At 47.9% G+C, this 16,986-nt stretch overlaps 1 protein-coding gene across 7 annotated transcripts in view; it reads right to left on the bottom strand.

Moving 5' to 3' along the window:
- Positions 1–16,986, bottom strand: part of vav2 (vav 2 guanine nucleotide exchange factor) — a 188,033-nt gene that overhangs the window by 68,927 nt on the left and 102,120 nt on the right. For all 7 annotated transcript variants that reach the window (XM_059638209.1, XM_059638210.1, XM_059638204.1 and 4 more), the window contains exons 3-4: positions 7,683–7,741; positions 4,385–4,450 (exon numbers count right to left, since the gene is read on the bottom strand). In XM_059638209.1, the coding sequence (XP_059494192.1) occupies positions 4,385–4,450; positions 7,683–7,741 (125 nt within the window). The remainder of the gene's footprint in view (positions 1–4,384; positions 4,451–7,682; positions 7,742–16,986) is intronic.

Below are 16,986 nucleotides of genomic sequence, written 5' to 3'. Positions count from 1 at the left end.
TCACAGGGTCAGTGCTCAGGGAGTGCCACACCGTCACAGGGTCAGTGCTCAGGGAGTGCCGCACCGTCACAGGGTCAGTGCTCAGGGAGAGCCGCACCGTCACAGGGACAGTGCTCAGGGAGAGCCGCACTGTCACAGGGTCAGTGCTCAGGGAGAGCCACACCGTGACAGGGTCAGTGCTCAGGGAGTGCCGCACCGTCACAGGGTCAGTGCTCAGGGAGAGCCGCACCGTGACAGGGTCAGTGCTCAGGGAGTGCAACACCGTCACAGGGTCAGTGCTCAGGGAGTGCAACACCGTCACAGGGTCAGTGCTCAGGGAGAGCCGCACCGTCACAGGGTCAGTGCTCAGGGAGAGCCGCACCGTCACAGGGTCAGTGCTCAGGGAGAGCCACACTGTCACAGGGTCAGTGCTCAGGGAGAGCCGCACCGTCACAGGGTCAGTGCTCAGGGAGAGCCGCACCGTCGCAGGGTCAGTGCTCAGGGAGAGCCACACTGTCACAGGGTCAGTGCTCAGGGAGAGCCTCACCGTCACAGGGTCAGTGCTCAGGGAGTGCCACACCGTCACAGGGTCAGTGCTCAGGGAGAGCCGCACCGTGACAGGGTCAGTGCTCAGGGAGAGCCGCACCGTGACAGGGTCAGTGCTCAGGGAGAGCCGCACCGTGACAGGGTCAGTGCTCAGGGAGAGCCACACTGTCACAGGGACAGTGCTCAGGGAGAGCCGCACCGTCACAGGGTCAGTGCTCAGGGAGTGCCACACCGTCACAGGGTCAGTGCTCAGGGAGAGCCGCACCGTGACAGGGTCAGTGCTCAGGGAGAGCCGCACCGTCGCAGGGTCAGTGCTCAGGGAGAGCCACACTGTCACAGGGTCAGTGCTCAGGGAGAGCCGCACCGTCACAGGGTCAGTGCTCAGGGAGTGCCACACCGTCACAGGGTCAGTGCTCAGGGAGTGCCACACCGTCACAGGGTCAGTGCTCAGGGAGAGCCGCACCGTCACAGGGTCAGTGCTCAGGGAGTGCCACACCGTCACAGGGTCAGTGCTCAGGGAGAGCCACACCGTCACATGGTTATTGCTGAATACCTGTACCTAAAGATTATAAGAAACTGGAACATTGAATAATTTAGATATTTCTGGCTGAAGTGGCTTTATCTTGTGATTTCTTGGAAACATTCAACATGTCTATGAGAACCATACATTATCTTTACATTATATACATTTCTATACAAAAGCCTGTTTTGGCCACATCTGGAGTATTGTGTCCAGCTCTGGTTGCCTCATTACATGAAAGATGTGGAAGCATTGGAAAAGGTGCAGAGGAGATTTACCAGGATGTTGCCTGGAATGGAGGTAAGGTCTTACGATGAAAGGTTGAGAGAGCTAGGGCTTTTCCCTTTAGAACGAAGGATGAGGGCTGACTTGATAGAGGTGTACAAAATGATCAGAGGTATAGATAGAATAGACAGCCAGAGACTTTTTCCTAGGGTGCAGTTAGCTATTATGAGGGGGCATAGTTTTAAAGTGAGTGGAGGTAGATATAGGGGAGACGTCACAGGTAGGTTCTTTACTCAGAGTGGACAGGGAGTGGAATGCATTGCTAAAGAGGGTAGTGGAGTCGGTCTCATTAGGGGCATTTAAACAGCTATTAGACGGTTTAAGGAACAGTTGTTGGGAGTGATGAGTAAATATTCCCTCTGAGGCAGGCAAGAAGGGGTAAGATTAAGGAACCTTGGATGACGAGAGCGGTGGAGCTTCTAGTGAAAAGGAAGAAGGTAGCTTACATAAGGTGGAGGAAGCTAGGGTCAAGTTCAGCTAGAGAGGATTACATGCAGGCAAGGAAGGAGCTCAAAAATGGTCTGAGGAGAGCCAGGAGGGGGCACGAGAAAGGCTTGGCAGAAGGAATCCGGGAAAACACAAAGGCATTTTACACTTACGTGAGGAATAAGAGAATGGTCAAAGAAAGAGTAGGGCCGATCAGGGATAGCATAGGGAACTTGTGTGTGGAGCCTGAGGAGGTAGGGGAAGCCCTAAATGAGTTTTTTTGCTTCTGTCTTTACGAAAGAAACCAACTTTGTAGTGAATGAAACCTTTGAAGAGCAGGTGTGCATGCTGGAATGGATAGAGATAGACGAAGCTGATGTGCTGAAAATTTTGTCAAACATTAAGATTGACAAGTCGCCAGGCCCGGATCAGATTTGTCCTCGGCTGCTTTGGGAAGCGAGAAATGCAATTGCTTCGCCACTTGCGAAGATCTTTGCATCCTCGCTCTCCACTGGAGTCGTACCTGAGGACTGGAGAGAGGCAAATGTAATTCCTCTCTTCAAGAAAGGAAATAGGGAAATCCCCGGCAATTATCGACCGGTAAGTCTCACATCTGTCGTCTGCAAGGTGTTAGAAAGGATTCTGAGGGATAAGATTTATGACCATCTGGAAGAGCATGGCTTGATCAAATACAGTCAACACGGCTTTGTGAGGGGTAGGTCATGCCTTACAAACCTTATCGAGTTTTTTGAGGATGTGACTAGAAAGGTTGATGAGGGTCGAGCTGTGGATGTGGTGTATATGGACTTCAGTAAGGCATTTGATAAGGTTCCCCATGGTAGGCTCATTCAGAAGGTCAGGAGGAATGGGATACAGGGGAACTTAGCTGCTTGGATACAGAATTGGCTGGCCAACAGAAGACAGCGAGTGGTAGTAGAAGGAAAATATTCTGCCTGGAAGTCAGTGGTGAGTGGAGTTCCACAGGGCTCTGTCCTTGGGCCTCTACTGTTTGTAATTTTTATTAATGACTTGGACGAGGGAATTGAAGGATGGGTCAGCAAGTTTGCAGACGACACAAAGGTCGGAGGTGTCGTTGACAGTGTAGAGGGCTGTTGTAGGCTGCAGCGGGACATTGACAGGATGCAGAGATGGGCTGAGAGGTGGCAGATGGAGTTCAACCTGGATAAATGCGAGGTGATGCATTTTGGAAGGTCGAATTTGAAAGCTGAGTACAGGATTAAGGATAGGATTCTTGGCAGCGTGGAGGAACAGAGGGATCTTGGTGTGCAGATACATAGATCCCTTAAAATGGCCACCCAAGTGGACAGGGTTGTTAAGAAAGCATATGGTGTTTTGGCTTTCATTAACAGGGGGATTGAGTTTAAGAGTCGTGAGATCTTGTTGCAGCTCTATAAAACTTTGGTTAGACCGCACTTGGAATACTGCGTCCAGTTCTGGGCGCCCTATTATAGGAAAGATGTGGATGCTTTGGAGAGGGTTCAGAGGAGGTTTACCAGGATGCTGCCTGGACTGGAGGGCTTATCTTATGAAGAGAGGTTGACTGAGCTCGGTCTCTTTTCATTGGAGAAAAGGAGGAGGAGAGGGGACCTAATTGAGGTATACAAGATAATGAGAGGCATAGATAGAGTTGATAGCCAGAGACTATTTCCCAGGGCAGAAATGGCTAGCACGAGGGGTCATAGTTTTAAGCTGGTTGGTGGAAAGTATCGAGGGGATGTCAGAGGCAGGTTCTTTACGCAGAGAGTTGTGAGAGCATGGAATGCGTTGCCAGCAGCAGTTGTGGAAGCAAGGTCATTGGGGTCATTTAAGAGACTGCTGGACATGTATATGGTCACAGAAATTTGAGGGTGCATACATGAGGATCAATGGTCGGCACAACATTGTAGGCTGAAGGGCCTGTTCTGTGCTGTACTGTTCTATGTTCTATGTTCTAGACAGGCATACGTGTGATAGTATGAGGTAGGGGTGGAGGTTAGATAGACTTTAGGATTAGGGTAAAAGTTTGGCACAACATCGTGGGCCAAAGGGCCTGTATTGTGCTGTATTGTTCTATTACATAATGACAACTATGAAAATATTGTCAAATGTCAGAAAAAACCATCAGGTACACTAATGTCCTTTAGGGAAGGAAACTGCTATCTTACATGGTCTGGCCTAGATGTGACAATAGGGTTGACTCTCTGGGCAATTAGAGATAGCCAATAAATGGGGTATGACTCCCACACACACACTGACCCTCACTTGGGTACAGTCCCCACACATACTAGTGGCTCTCACTAGGGAACTATCTGACTAGGTGCTTGTCGGCTGGATCCTCCACGAATCTAAAAACTGTGGCTTTTACCCACTGTTGGCCCACTGATCAATCTGATAAAGCTGAGTGCTTGTCTTCAGAATATTTCATTAGATCAGACCCTTTACACTTGTGTTTGCTATCACCTCGCACTTAGCCCCCTCCACTCCCCATCCTCTCTAATCCCTGTCCCCTCCCCTCGCAATCCACTCAACACCCGCCCTCAATTGCTCATGCCCCCCTCCCTTCCTGCTCCAAATTGATCCTCTGAAAGGATGTCTTGGGTAGTGGATAACCTTCAGGTTGAGACTCACTCTGCCAGTTCCTCCAGGCTGCGATAAACATCATCATCCACTGCAGTCTCCTCTGAAGGAAAAGGCCTGAGAAACATAGACAAAGCAACACTGTTAAAATCCAAACATTAATCCAACTCATCCTTGGCTGTTTTGCAGAGATGAAGATGTTTCAGGTTAATCTGCCTGAAGCAGAACAACAAGAGAACATTGCACGGCCTCTCAGATATACACTCAAGCAGAACAGTGTTTGCACAGACCCTATGTATCCACTCTCCATACACAGCCCAGCAAACAGCACAACTGATGGAGACAAGCAGGTGTTGAGGGTCCTGAGCTAGGTGATCAGCATCCTGAAAAGCTGCTCGGAGCAGAGTCTTCAGCGTTGGTAAGGAATGAGGACTTGAAATTATGATCATATCCAATCTGCAAATATTGGAGCAGGGTCTGAATGTTCCATTCCTGCTCCTAAAATATATGTTTTTATTTCAACAAGCATTGAAATTGTCAGCTGTAAAGGCACAAAATTACAGTAAACTGCAGTTATCAGCAATACTCAATATACTGACCCTCCAACAGTGCCCGCTCCCTCAGCACTGACCCACCGACAGTGCGGCACTCCCTCAGCACTGATCCTCCGACAGTGCCTGCCCCCTCAGCACTGACCCTCCGACAGTGCGGCACTCCCTCAGCACTGTACCTCCGACAGTGCCCGCTCCCTCAGCACTGATTCTCCGACAGTGCGGCGCTCTCTCAGCACTGACCCTCCAACAGTGCCCGCTCCCTCAGCACTGACCCTCCGACAGTGCCCACTCTCTCAGCACTGACCCTCTGACAGTGCCCGCTCCCTCAGCACTGAACCTCCAACAGTGCCCGCTCCCTCAGCACTGAACCTCCGACAGTGCGGCGCTCTCTCAGCACTGACACTCCAACAGTGCCCGCTCCCTCAGCACTGAACCTCCGACAGTGCCCGCTCCCTCAGCACTGACCCTCCGACAGTGCGGCGCTCTCTCAGCACTGACCCTCCAACAGTGCCCGCTCCCTCAGCACTGACCCTCCAACAGTGCCCGCTCCCTCAGCACTGACCCTCCGACAGTGCCCACTCTCTCAGCACTGACCCTCTGACAGTGCCCGCTCCCTCAGCACTGAACCTCCAACAGTGCCCGCTCCCTCAGCACTGACCCTCCGACAGTGCCCACTCTCTCAGCACTGACCCTCTGACAGTGCCCGCTCCCTCAGCACTGAACCTCCAACAGTGCCCGCTCCGTCAGCACTGAACCTCCGACAGTGCCTGCTCCCTCAGCACTGAACCTCCGACAGTGCAGCGCTCTCTCAGCACTGACACTCCAACAGTGCCCGCTCCCTCAGCACTGAACCTCCGACAGTGCCCGCTCCCTCAGCACTGACCCTCCGACAGTGCGGCGCTCTCTCAGCACTGACCCTCCAACAGTGCCCGCTCCCTCAGCACTGAACCTCTGACAGTGCCCGCTCCCTCAGCACTGAACCTCTGACAGTGCCCGCTCCCTCAGCACTGACCCTCCGACAGTGCGGCACTCCCTCAGCACTGACCCTCCGACAGTGCCCGCTCCCTCAGCACTGACCCTCCGACAGTGCCCACTCTCTCAGCACTGACCCTCCGACAGTGCCCGCTCCCTCAGCACTGAACCTCCGACAGTGCCCGCTCCGTCAGCACTGACCCTCCGACAGTGCGGCACTCCCTCAGCACTGACCCTCCGACAGTGCCCACTCCCTCAGCACTGACCCTCCGACAGTGCCCACTCCCTCAGCACTGACCCTCCGACAGTGTGGTGCTCCCTCAGCACTGACCCTCCGACAGTGCGGTGCTCCCTCAGCACTGACCCTCCGACAGTGCGGCGCTCCCTCAGCACTGACCCACCGACAGTGCCCACTCCCTCAGCACTGACCCTCCGACAGTGCGGCGCTCCCTCAGCACTGACCCTCCGACAGTGCGGCGCTCCCTCAGCACTGACCCACCGACAGTGCCCACTCCCTCAGCACTGACCCTCCGACAGTGCGGCGCTCCCTCAGCACTCTCAATACTGAGTCTCTGACAATCTAAGTCCAGTGCTGCACTTTGTTGCTGTAACTGAGATGTGAGTTTCCTTCCACTTACTTGCCAGTAACTGTGGGACAATACTGCCAGATATTGAACATTGTAAATTTCTGCTAAACTTGTCTCTTTTCTTCCTGTTTTCGGGACGATGACAAGTTTGTATTTGGGTTGCAAGTACGGTCATGTTAATGGCAAGTTCAAGCAATCTAACACACCCAGACCGATCGTTCCTGGCAGCGAAAGGAGTGGACCCTCATGGTGGGCATTACCATTACAAAGTGTTAGACCACTGACATCTACAGGCGGGTATGAGACCAATCTTCCTCAGCGCTTTAACTTACAGCATCTGAATGTGTTGATCAAATTGTCATTCCATACCCTTTCCATTCTCTATCTTCAAACAAAGATGAGCTAAATCAGAGGTATCCAGCATGACTTTGTTAAAGATCTGTCTTTTTAACTAATCGAGTTGAATATTTTGACAAAGTCAGTAAGAAGATCGATAAGTGAGTGTCTGTGGCTGGTATCAGCTTGGATTTCCAGAAGACATTGGACATAGTTTTACATGACAGTGATTTTTGTAAATGTCAGAATGCAGAGAATTGGAAGGATGGGGCATTGAAGAGTAACCAGAGATAGAGACTGGGAATTTGGAGAATGTGATTTCTCATGTCCCTCTATATTTGCACTGGTCACAGCATCTATCAGTGACTTTAATGAAGGGATATAAAGACCTTTACCCAGGCTTGTTATGAAATCAAGTTGTAAGGTGTCTAAAGATACTTGCGGTTGCACAAAATCACACCTAGTGTGTTGCCACACCAGCACAGGCAGAGAAATATACAGTGCCTGTACCTCTCACTGTACAGACTGGAATGAGGGCCAGGTGGATCTCATTGCATATGTGATCCTTGATCGGGGCTGTTTACCTGGACCAATCAGGAAGTGCTGGCTGACAGATATAAACAGGAGATTCTGCTCACTCTTGATACTGACTTTCAGCTGGCTGTTTTGAGCCCATATATTGTGCACATGTAAATAAAAGGTGACTTGGATGCCAGCCTCTATGCAGCTATTTGACTCTCATATTCACTATGATACCCTCACTCATTCTGGTACAGGCATTGTAGTCGAACCTCCTATATATTTACAACTGTTATCTATCAAAAACACAGTGAGCAGAAACAGTGCTGTAAATATTTAGACAGTTCAGGTGAAGGGAATGGAATGCATTGCCATGATTACCTGATGCCTTTGCACTGGACAGCTGCATGATGGGAGATTCTGGAGATCGCTGAGATAACCTACAAAGGGAAACCAGATGGGTTAAAGTGATGTCTGCATTACAGAACCCCAGAATCCTCTCCAATAGTTGAACATGACTGGCTGGAACACTTGCAGTGTTCATCCAGCTCCACACTGTGTTGACTCTGGCTCTGATTCCAGCATGTGAAGTTCTTGTTATCTTCTCGACCAGGCTGTTCTGTCCATCTCTTCCTCTCTATGGTTTCCTGTGATCAACATCTCTCTGTCTCTCCATGGCTGACACACACTTCAATTCTCTACCTCTCCTCTCAAGTTTTCCCCAAAGCCTAAATTCCTGATTATCCATAAAATGATTTTCTCATTTAGCTGGGGTGATATTGACATTGTAATTCTTAAAATCCCACTGCACATAACAACATTCTACATTCGTACAGTGTCAGTGACATCGCCCCTCACAGGAAGTTCTGAAACATTGTTCTACATCAGGACACCTAAGGAGATATTTGAGACAGGAGACAAAATGCTTGGTTAAAGAGGTAGGTTTGCAGGAGACAGATTTTATTTAAATGAGGAAAGATTGCAGAAAGCTGCAACAAAGATCCTTAATTTGCAATTTTTGTGTATATATTACAAAAAATCCAGCATCCAGATTCAATGGGCAATAAGGAAGGTCAACAGAATGCTATCCTTTATTACAAACAGAATGGAGTATAAAGTAGGAAATTCCTCCAAAAACTACAAAAGGCAGTAGTCAGGCGACACCAAAGATGCTGCAAACAGTTTGGTTTCCTTATCAAATGAAAGATACACTGGCATTGGGAGCAGTCTACAAAAGGTTTCATGAGCTGATACCAGGTATAGAGGGAATGTACTATGAGGAAAGGTTCAGTCGATGGGGTTGTACTTAGTGGAGTTTAGAGGAATGGGAGATGACCTTATTGAAACATACAAGATTCGTAGGGAGGTTGACAGGGCAGATATTGAATCTCAGATCAGAGGGCATGATCTGAAGTGTAAGGGGTTGCCCATTTAAGACAGAGCTGAGGAGACATTTCTTCTCTCAGAGATTAGTGAATCTGTGAAATTGTCTACCACACAGAGGGCTGTCAATGCTGTGTTAATGAGTATATTTAAAGTTCAGATAGACAGATCTTCAAATCAGTAAAAGAATCATGGATTATGAGACAAGGCAAGTAAAGGGTCAGAAGGGCAATAACCAAATTATGGAACGTTAACTTGAACAGAGAATGTCTCATACCCTCTCCTGGTCTAAATGGGGAAACTCAAGCAGAAGGCAGCAGAGGAGCTCAACACAATGCCGTGAAGGTGAGAAGGGGCTGAGAAATGTGAGGACAGACAACATCACATCACCCAGAATCAGCACAGAAAGAAACGACTGGTCAAAAATCACAAGGACAGTTGCAGATTGTGACTTTGCTATGAATGATCAGCAAAGAACAGCTAAGCATCATAAATTAAACCAGAGTAAATGGAAACACTAAAGGCAAAGAGAACAGTCAGGGGCGGAATAAAATGGTTTGGTCAACTGGAGGAAATACAGAGAGGTGAGTGACAGAGATAGTAGGGAGAGAGGGTAAGAATAAGAACCTGTGGGAGGTGGGAGGGTGGAAGACACAGCTGAATTGGAAGACGAGTGTGAGAGTGACAGGAAGAGTGTGATAAACACAAGCGAAACGGGAGAATGGAGGAGTGGCAGAGAGAAACAAAGGAGGAAATGTGGGAGAACGTGATCTGAACTGACAAAGGATGAGATGCTGGAGAGACAATGACATTCACAAGGTACCTTTGTGGTTGGTGAAAAGGGGGAGGGGTGCTGGACAGGATGTCTCTGGGCCCTGGGAAGTGTGTGGGGGATGCTGTATGAGGAGAGGAAGGGGTGCTCAATGGAATGCTGCTGGGCTGGGGTGGGGCAGGGAGCGGTTTGATAGAAGGGGCACAATGAGAGAGAGGGGGCACAATGTGAGGGGGCACAGTGTGAGGAAGCAGGCACAGTGTGCAGGGACAGGGAGCAGGAGTAAAATTGTTAAAGTAAGATAACATAGGCAGTTTCTGAGAGTTGGGAAGTAATTCCAATTGTGGCTGCTGGGAGAGCTCAACCCACACATTCACACATTAGGCTGTACGTGTCCCACTGCACGTCAACTGCCACACAGTTCAGTGTGAACACTGCCTTGACATTTCATGGATCCTCAGTAAAAAGCTGAAGCACCAATTGCCAGGATCAAGTATAGTGTCATGGGCACATGACAGGCAGAAATTGTGACAGATCACCAGCGTAAACTGGGCCTATATATGGAGAGAGATAATGGGAACTGCAGATGCTGAAGAATCCAAGATAACAAAGTGTGAAGCTGGATGAACACCGCACGCCAAGCAGCATCTTAGGAGCACAAAAGCCGAGCACAAAAGAGCTCTGATGAAGAGTCTAGGCCCGAAACATCAGCTTTTGTGCTCCTGAGATGCTGCTTGGCCTGCTGTGTTCATCCAGCTTCACACTTTGTTATCTAGCCTATATATGGACATAGGCTCAAATTGAACTAGCAGCTGACCAAAGGATTATTTCTGTATTCTCTGGCTGCAAAAGTTGATGTAATCACCTTGCATTGCTCCTGACCTCCCTATTCCTCTCTCCACATCTGAGACTGAGGAAAGGTTACACTGGCTCCTGCGGTTTGAATTCAGGCCACCACCTCCTTAACACACAGTCTCAGCAAAAGCAATGCGTACCAGTGAGAAAATAGTCTTCACTCCATTATCATAAGAATGACATGCCTTACACCTGTTCAAGTCATTAGTTTGGGTTCCACCATAGTCAATAGCATCCAGACCTCATTAAAGTATTGGCCCGGACACAGACAGAAGAACTGAATTCCACATCAGAGACAATACAGTGTGGAGCTGGAGAAACACAGCAGGTCAGGCAGTATCAGAGGAACAGGACAGTTGGCATTATGGTTTGGGACCCTTCATAGTCCTGTTTAAGGGTCTCGACCCAACACGTCAACTTTCCTGTTCCTCTGATGCTGTCTGACCTGCCGTGTTTCTCCAGCTCCACACTATATTGACTTTGACTCCAGCATCTGCACTTTTTAGTGTCTCCACATCACAGACAAAACTGACTGTACCTCACATCAGGAAAGAATTTCACTAAAGTCTAGCATCAGGGAATCAAAGCAAAACTGGAATCCTGCAAAGACTGTAGCTTCAGTGGATAGAGTTGTATCTGGCAAAACAAAATGGTTCTGGTTGTTGTAGGTCAGTCATCTCAGCTCCAGTGCATCTCTGCAGGAGTTCCTCAGGGTAGTATCCTAGACCCAACCATCTTCAGCTGCTTCATCAATGACATTCACTCTATCATAAGGTCAGAAATGGGGATGTTTGCCAATCATTGTACATGGCTAGCACCATTCGCAACTCCTCAGATACTGAAGCAGTACATGTTCAAATGCAACAAGATCTGTGCAATATCTGGACCTGTGCTGATATATTCATTCCATGAAGTATCATAACCATCTCATACAAAAGGGAGTCTAACCATCATCTCTCTTCAGTGTTGCCTTCACTGAATTCCTGCTATCAACATGCTGGGTATTACCATTGTCCAGAAACTGAACAAGACTCAATTCATACACACAGTGGCAACATGATTGGGTCAAAGGCTCGAAGTACTGCGATGAGTAACTCACCTCCTCACTCCCAAAAGCTTATGCATCATCTACAAGGCACAAGCCATGAGTGTGATGGAATACTCCCCACTTGCCTGGATGGATGCAGCCCCAACAACACTCAAGAAGCTTGACTCCATCCAGCACAAAGCAGCCTGCTAGATTGACACGACGTCCACAAGCATTCACCATCTCCACCACTGACACTCAGTAGCAGCGGTGTGTTCTATCTACAAGATGCACCGTAGAAATTCACCAAAGATCCTTAGACAGAACCTCCAAACTCCCAAACACCTCCATGCAGAAGTACTTGAGCAGCAGATACATGGGAACGCCACCACTGACAAGTTCCCCTCCAAGCCACTCCCCATCTAGACCTGGAAACCTATTGCTGTTCCTTCACTGTCACTGGGTCAAAATCCTGGAATTCCCTCCCTTGTGGGTAAACACACAACTCGAAGAATTCAGTAGTTCAAGTCAGACACTCACCATTACATTCTCTGGGGCAACAAGAGGTAGGGAATTAATATCAGCCTTACCAATGATGCATACTGCCAGGAGTGGGAAATAGACTACATGAAATTACTTGCATACAGCACAGAATGAGGCCATTCATAAAAACCAAAGGGAGGAGGAGGATAATGTCTGGTCCATCACAATCCAGTAAGGCATCAGATCATCTCAAGTCCAATTTCCTGTCAGGCTCCACTCAGCATCACCCCAAGATTTAGTTTCTCCCCATGTTCAAACCTTGCTTTTTCATACAAAAATAAACATTTTGGTTTATAAATAAATGTCCGCCAAACCTCATGGTCATATGTCAGGGTCCAGAAATTCACGGTACAGGTTACAATTCACAGTGCTAAGAATACAGGCTGACATGCTAAGAGAGTGCCATGCTGTTGGAGGGTCAGTGCTGAGGGAGCTCCGCACTGTCGGAGGGTCAGTGCCGAGGGAGCTCCGCACTGTCGGAGGGTGGGTCAGTGCTGAGGGAATCCTGCACTATGAAAGCCTCAGTACTGAGGGAGCGCCACACTGTCGGAGGGTCAGTGCTGAGGGAGCTCCGCACTGTCGGAGGGTCAGTGCTGAGGGAACGCCGCATTATTGGAGGGTCAGTGCCAAGGGAGCTCCGCACTGTCGGAGGGTGGGTCAGTGCTGAGGGAATCCCGCACTATGAAAGCCTCGGTACTGAGGGAGCGCCACACTGTCGGAGGGTCAGTGCTGAGGGAGCATCGAATTGTCGAAGCGTCAGTACTGAGGGAGTGCCACGCTGTCAGAGAGTCAATGCTGAGGGAGTGCTGCACCACTGTGGGTGTCATCCTTCCAATGAAGCAGTGCCCTGCTGTCTACAGAGAAGCACAAGAACCTAAACTGAGACTGGACTCAGAGCTGTGTTGGATTTTCACCTTGATGCCCTGTTGTGATAATTATCTTTTTTTTATTCATTTTTTGGGACATGGGCATTGCTGCCTGGTCAGTAGTTATTCCCTGTCCCTAGTTGCCCTTGAGATGGTGGTGGTGAGCTGCCTTGTTGAACCACTGCAGTCCACCTGCTCTAGGTTGACCCACAATGCCATCAGGGAGGGAAATCCAGGATTTTGATCCAGTGACAGTGAAGGAATGGCAATATGTTTCCAAGTCAGGCTGGTGAGTGGTTTAGAGGGGAACTTGAAGGTGGTGGCATTCCCACATATCTGCTGTGCTTGTCCTTCTAGATGGAAGTGGTCACAGTTTGGAAGTTGAAGTCTCATGATCTTTGGTGAATTTCTGCAGTGCATCGTGTGGATAATATACACTGCCACTACTGAGCTTCAGCAGTTTTTTTTGGGGGGAGGTGGAGGAGAGTGAATACTTGTCAATGTGGTGCCAAACAAGTGGGCTGCTTTGTCCTGGATAGTGTCAAGCTTTTTGAGTGTTGTTGGAACTGCACTCATCCATGGCTTTTCAGAGGTAATCCACCACACTCTGGACAAGTATCCTGTAGATGGTGGACAGTCTTTGGGGAGTTGGAGGTGAGTTACTCACTGCAGTATTCCTAGGCTCTGACCTGCTGTTGTAGCCACTACATTTATGTGTTGAGTCCAGTTGAGTTTCTGGTCAATGATAACCCCAGGATGTTGATAATGGGGTATCCAGTGATGGTAACACCACTAAATGTCAAGGGACAGTGATTCAATTGTCTCTTATTTGAGATGGTCATAACCTGGTATTTGCATGGTGCGAATGTTATTTGCCACTTGTCAGCCCAAGCCTGGATATTGTCCAGTCTCTGATGAAGGGTCTAGGCCTGAAACGTCAGCCTTTGTGCTCCTGAGATGCTGCTTGACCTGCTGTGTTCATCCAGCTCCACACTTTGTTATCCTGGATATTGTCCAGATCTTGTTGCATGTGAACATAGACTGCTTTGGTATCTGTAGAGCTGTGAATGATGCTGACATTGTGCAATCAATAGTGAACATCCCCACTTCTGATGTGAGGGCAGGCCATTGATGAAGCAACTGAAAAGAGTTGGGTCTCAGACACACCCTGAGGAACTCCTGCAGAAATGTCCTGGAGCTGAGATGACAATAGACAATAGACAACAGGTGCAGGAGTAGGCCATTCGGCCCTTCAAGCCAGCACCACCATTCATTATGATCATGGCTGATCATCCACAATCAGTATCCTGTTCCTGCCTTATCCCCATAACCCTTGATTCCACTATCTTTAAGAGCTCTATCTATCTCTTTCTTGAAACTATCCAGAGACTTGGCCTCCACTGCCTTCTGGGGCAGAGCATTCCATACATCCACCGCTCTCTGGGTGAAGAAGTTTCTCCTCAATTCTGTTCTAAATGGCCTACCCCTTATTTTTAAACTATGTCCTCTGGCTCTGGACTCCCCCATCAATGGAAACATCCTTCCTGCCTCCAGATTGTCCAATCCCTTTATAATCTTATACACCTCAATCAGATCCCCTCTCATCCTTCTAAACTCCAGTGTACACAAGCCCAGTCGCTCCAATCTTTCAACATATGGTAGTCCCGCCATTCCGGGAACTGACCTCCATCAACCACGACCATCTTCCTATGTGTCAGGTATGACTAACCACTAGAGAGTTTGCCCCGAATTCCCATTGATTCCAGTTTTGCTAGGATTCCTTGATGCCACACTTGCTCGAATGTAGCTTTGATATCAAGGGCTGTCACTCTCACCTCACATCTCAAATTCAGCTCTTTTATCCATGTTTGATGGGTTGGCTTTGACCTGCTTTTTATGTACAGGACATACCTGTGCAATTTTCCACATTGTCAGGTAGATGCCAGCTTCTTAGCAATGAGACAGGTTACCAGCTTATTATATCACGCAACAGTGTGTCTGGAGCCCTCCCCCTCCCAGTGTTCATCTTCTCAAGTTTCCTGTCAAGAACTTCAGTTAATCGTGAAATGAAATGTTCACATTACAGAGTGGGCGTTACTGTAGGAAAGACCCACCAGTTTCTCTGTACACTGAATTCTGTATTGATGAAGAATGAGGCAATTTTTGCAGAATGCTAAAAAAAATCAACAGCAGTCAAACAGCTAGAAGAGAGATACTGACTAACAAACTAAATCCCAACCCCCCCAATGCCCCAACCCTCCGAAATAGTGCAACTACATAATCATCCCACCACCACTGAAACCTTACGGATATCAAATCTCTCATAATTATGCTGCAATCCCAAACAGCTCACTAACACAATCAAACAGCTCTTTCTCTCCAGTGGGGGATGGGGTCACGGTAGCAGCTTCTGAGAAGTCATCCTCACTGTAACATTGTTCAAATCTCAAACACCCAGAATCCCCTAAAACCTCCTCTTCAAAATTCGTAGAACAAGGTCAGCACAGAGAAAGATCATTCAGTCTGGATCAGACCCTTCACAAGACCTTCAGAAATTAGAGTTGGAATAGTTTATTATCTCCCATCTACTCCAACATTCAATCACATCATGGCAGATATTGAACAAAAATCCAGATGTTCTTAGCCCCCACTCCCATCTTTCAACTTTTATTAAACCTCCTTCAAATATTCATCCAATTTCCTTCTGAAGGACTCACCTGGGTCAGAAACCACATTCCAATAGGAAACATAAACGATTCACTGCATGCAATCACTTGCTAATGAGTACAATTGTCCATCTAGGAAATTCCATGTCACTGGTCATGGATTCTGTCGGTCCTTCCATGGCTGATGAGCCTGATTCTAAAATCACATTCCAACAACACATCAGACAGGTGTTTTCAGGAGGTGGAATTGGTCCTTGGCCTTCAGGTCATTTGCATTCCTTACTCCAATTCCTTTTCCATACTTCCTCTTGTTGCCTAGTATTCCTGGAGAATTGTATCCCTTTAAACAGGACCTTCCCCCAAATTGGTTTCTTCTGAACAAGGGTCTCCCAGTCTCCCATTTGTTAAAGTCTACATTGATTTCTTGAGGAAGGCCTTCAGGGAGTTTTTGAAATGGTTCCTTTGTTGTCCTCTTGTTTGAGTGCTTTCCTTGTACTTGGTAAAGATGATTCACTTTGGCAGTCATTTTAAGCATACAGTTGGCCCAGTGGAATTGTTTCGGAACATAATGGCCTCAATCCTAGTGCTGTTAGCTGTTTGAAGGAAAACTATCCTCCAAGATGATGTGGAAAATCTGTCTCAAATAGCACTGATGGTCTTTCTTGGGTTTTGAGGTGGCATCTATATATTGTCCAAGTTTCAGAATAATGCAGAAGAGTCAGAAAGATGACTATCTTATACAAGAGGATCTTGGTTTCAGCACGAATGTCATGGCCCAAGATTCTCACCCTTAGGCAACCGAAGGCACACTCTCAGATTAGATGTGATGCTGAATTGCCACATTGACATCAGCCTGGGATGGGAGGTACCTTCCCCAGGTAGGGGAAATGTTCCATGTTTGGGTGGATTTCTCCATTGGTGTTAATTGAGGGAACTTGACCTGGGGTAGGTTGATAAAGAATTTGAGTCTTCTTGAGGTTGGAGCTGGCACATTTTTCGTGCTGGCCCTCTGAAGAAATAGTTCACTTAGGGTTCCTGCCTGTTCCTGCAAACTTTCCTTTTGACAAAGGGATACAATTCATTTTTGAAAGTCACAATGCAACCTGCTTCTTTTACTAACGCCCTTAAATCTGAGGCCTTTGGATGTTAATCCTTTAGCCTCTGGAAACAGACTTTCTATGTTAAGTCTTTATGATCTTAATCAATTCAAGAAAATGTTCACTGCTCTCAGGAGACCACTCCCGGCCTCCTCATATGAACTGAAGTCCCTCACTGCAAAGATCGTTCCACTAAAACACCTCTCCATCTCACCAAAGCTTTATATCCTTGTTAAAGTAAGTGTCCCAAAACCAAGCATATTCAAAGAACTAAGATTGTACAGTTTAAGCACAGCATATGGGGTCTTGAAGGTAGGTATCCATGTACTGTTAATCTGTCCAGCTACCTTAAAATGTTCAGAAAAAAACAAAATTCCTCTTTGCTACTGTATCTCTGCATATCCTCAAACTTAAATGTGTGGGAGCCATACACCAGTGAGCGTCAGTTTGTGTGGGAGCCATACCCCAGTGGCAAT

The sequence above is a fragment of the Stegostoma tigrinum genome, chromosome 29 (assembly GCF_030684315.1).
Source record: "Stegostoma tigrinum isolate sSteTig4 chromosome 29, sSteTig4.hap1, whole genome shotgun sequence".
Classification (NCBI taxonomy): domain Eukaryota; kingdom Metazoa; phylum Chordata; class Chondrichthyes; order Orectolobiformes; family Stegostomatidae; genus Stegostoma; species Stegostoma tigrinum.
The sequence above is the reverse complement of the archived record's forward strand: the minus strand, read 5'-3'. Positions and strand labels throughout refer to the sequence as shown.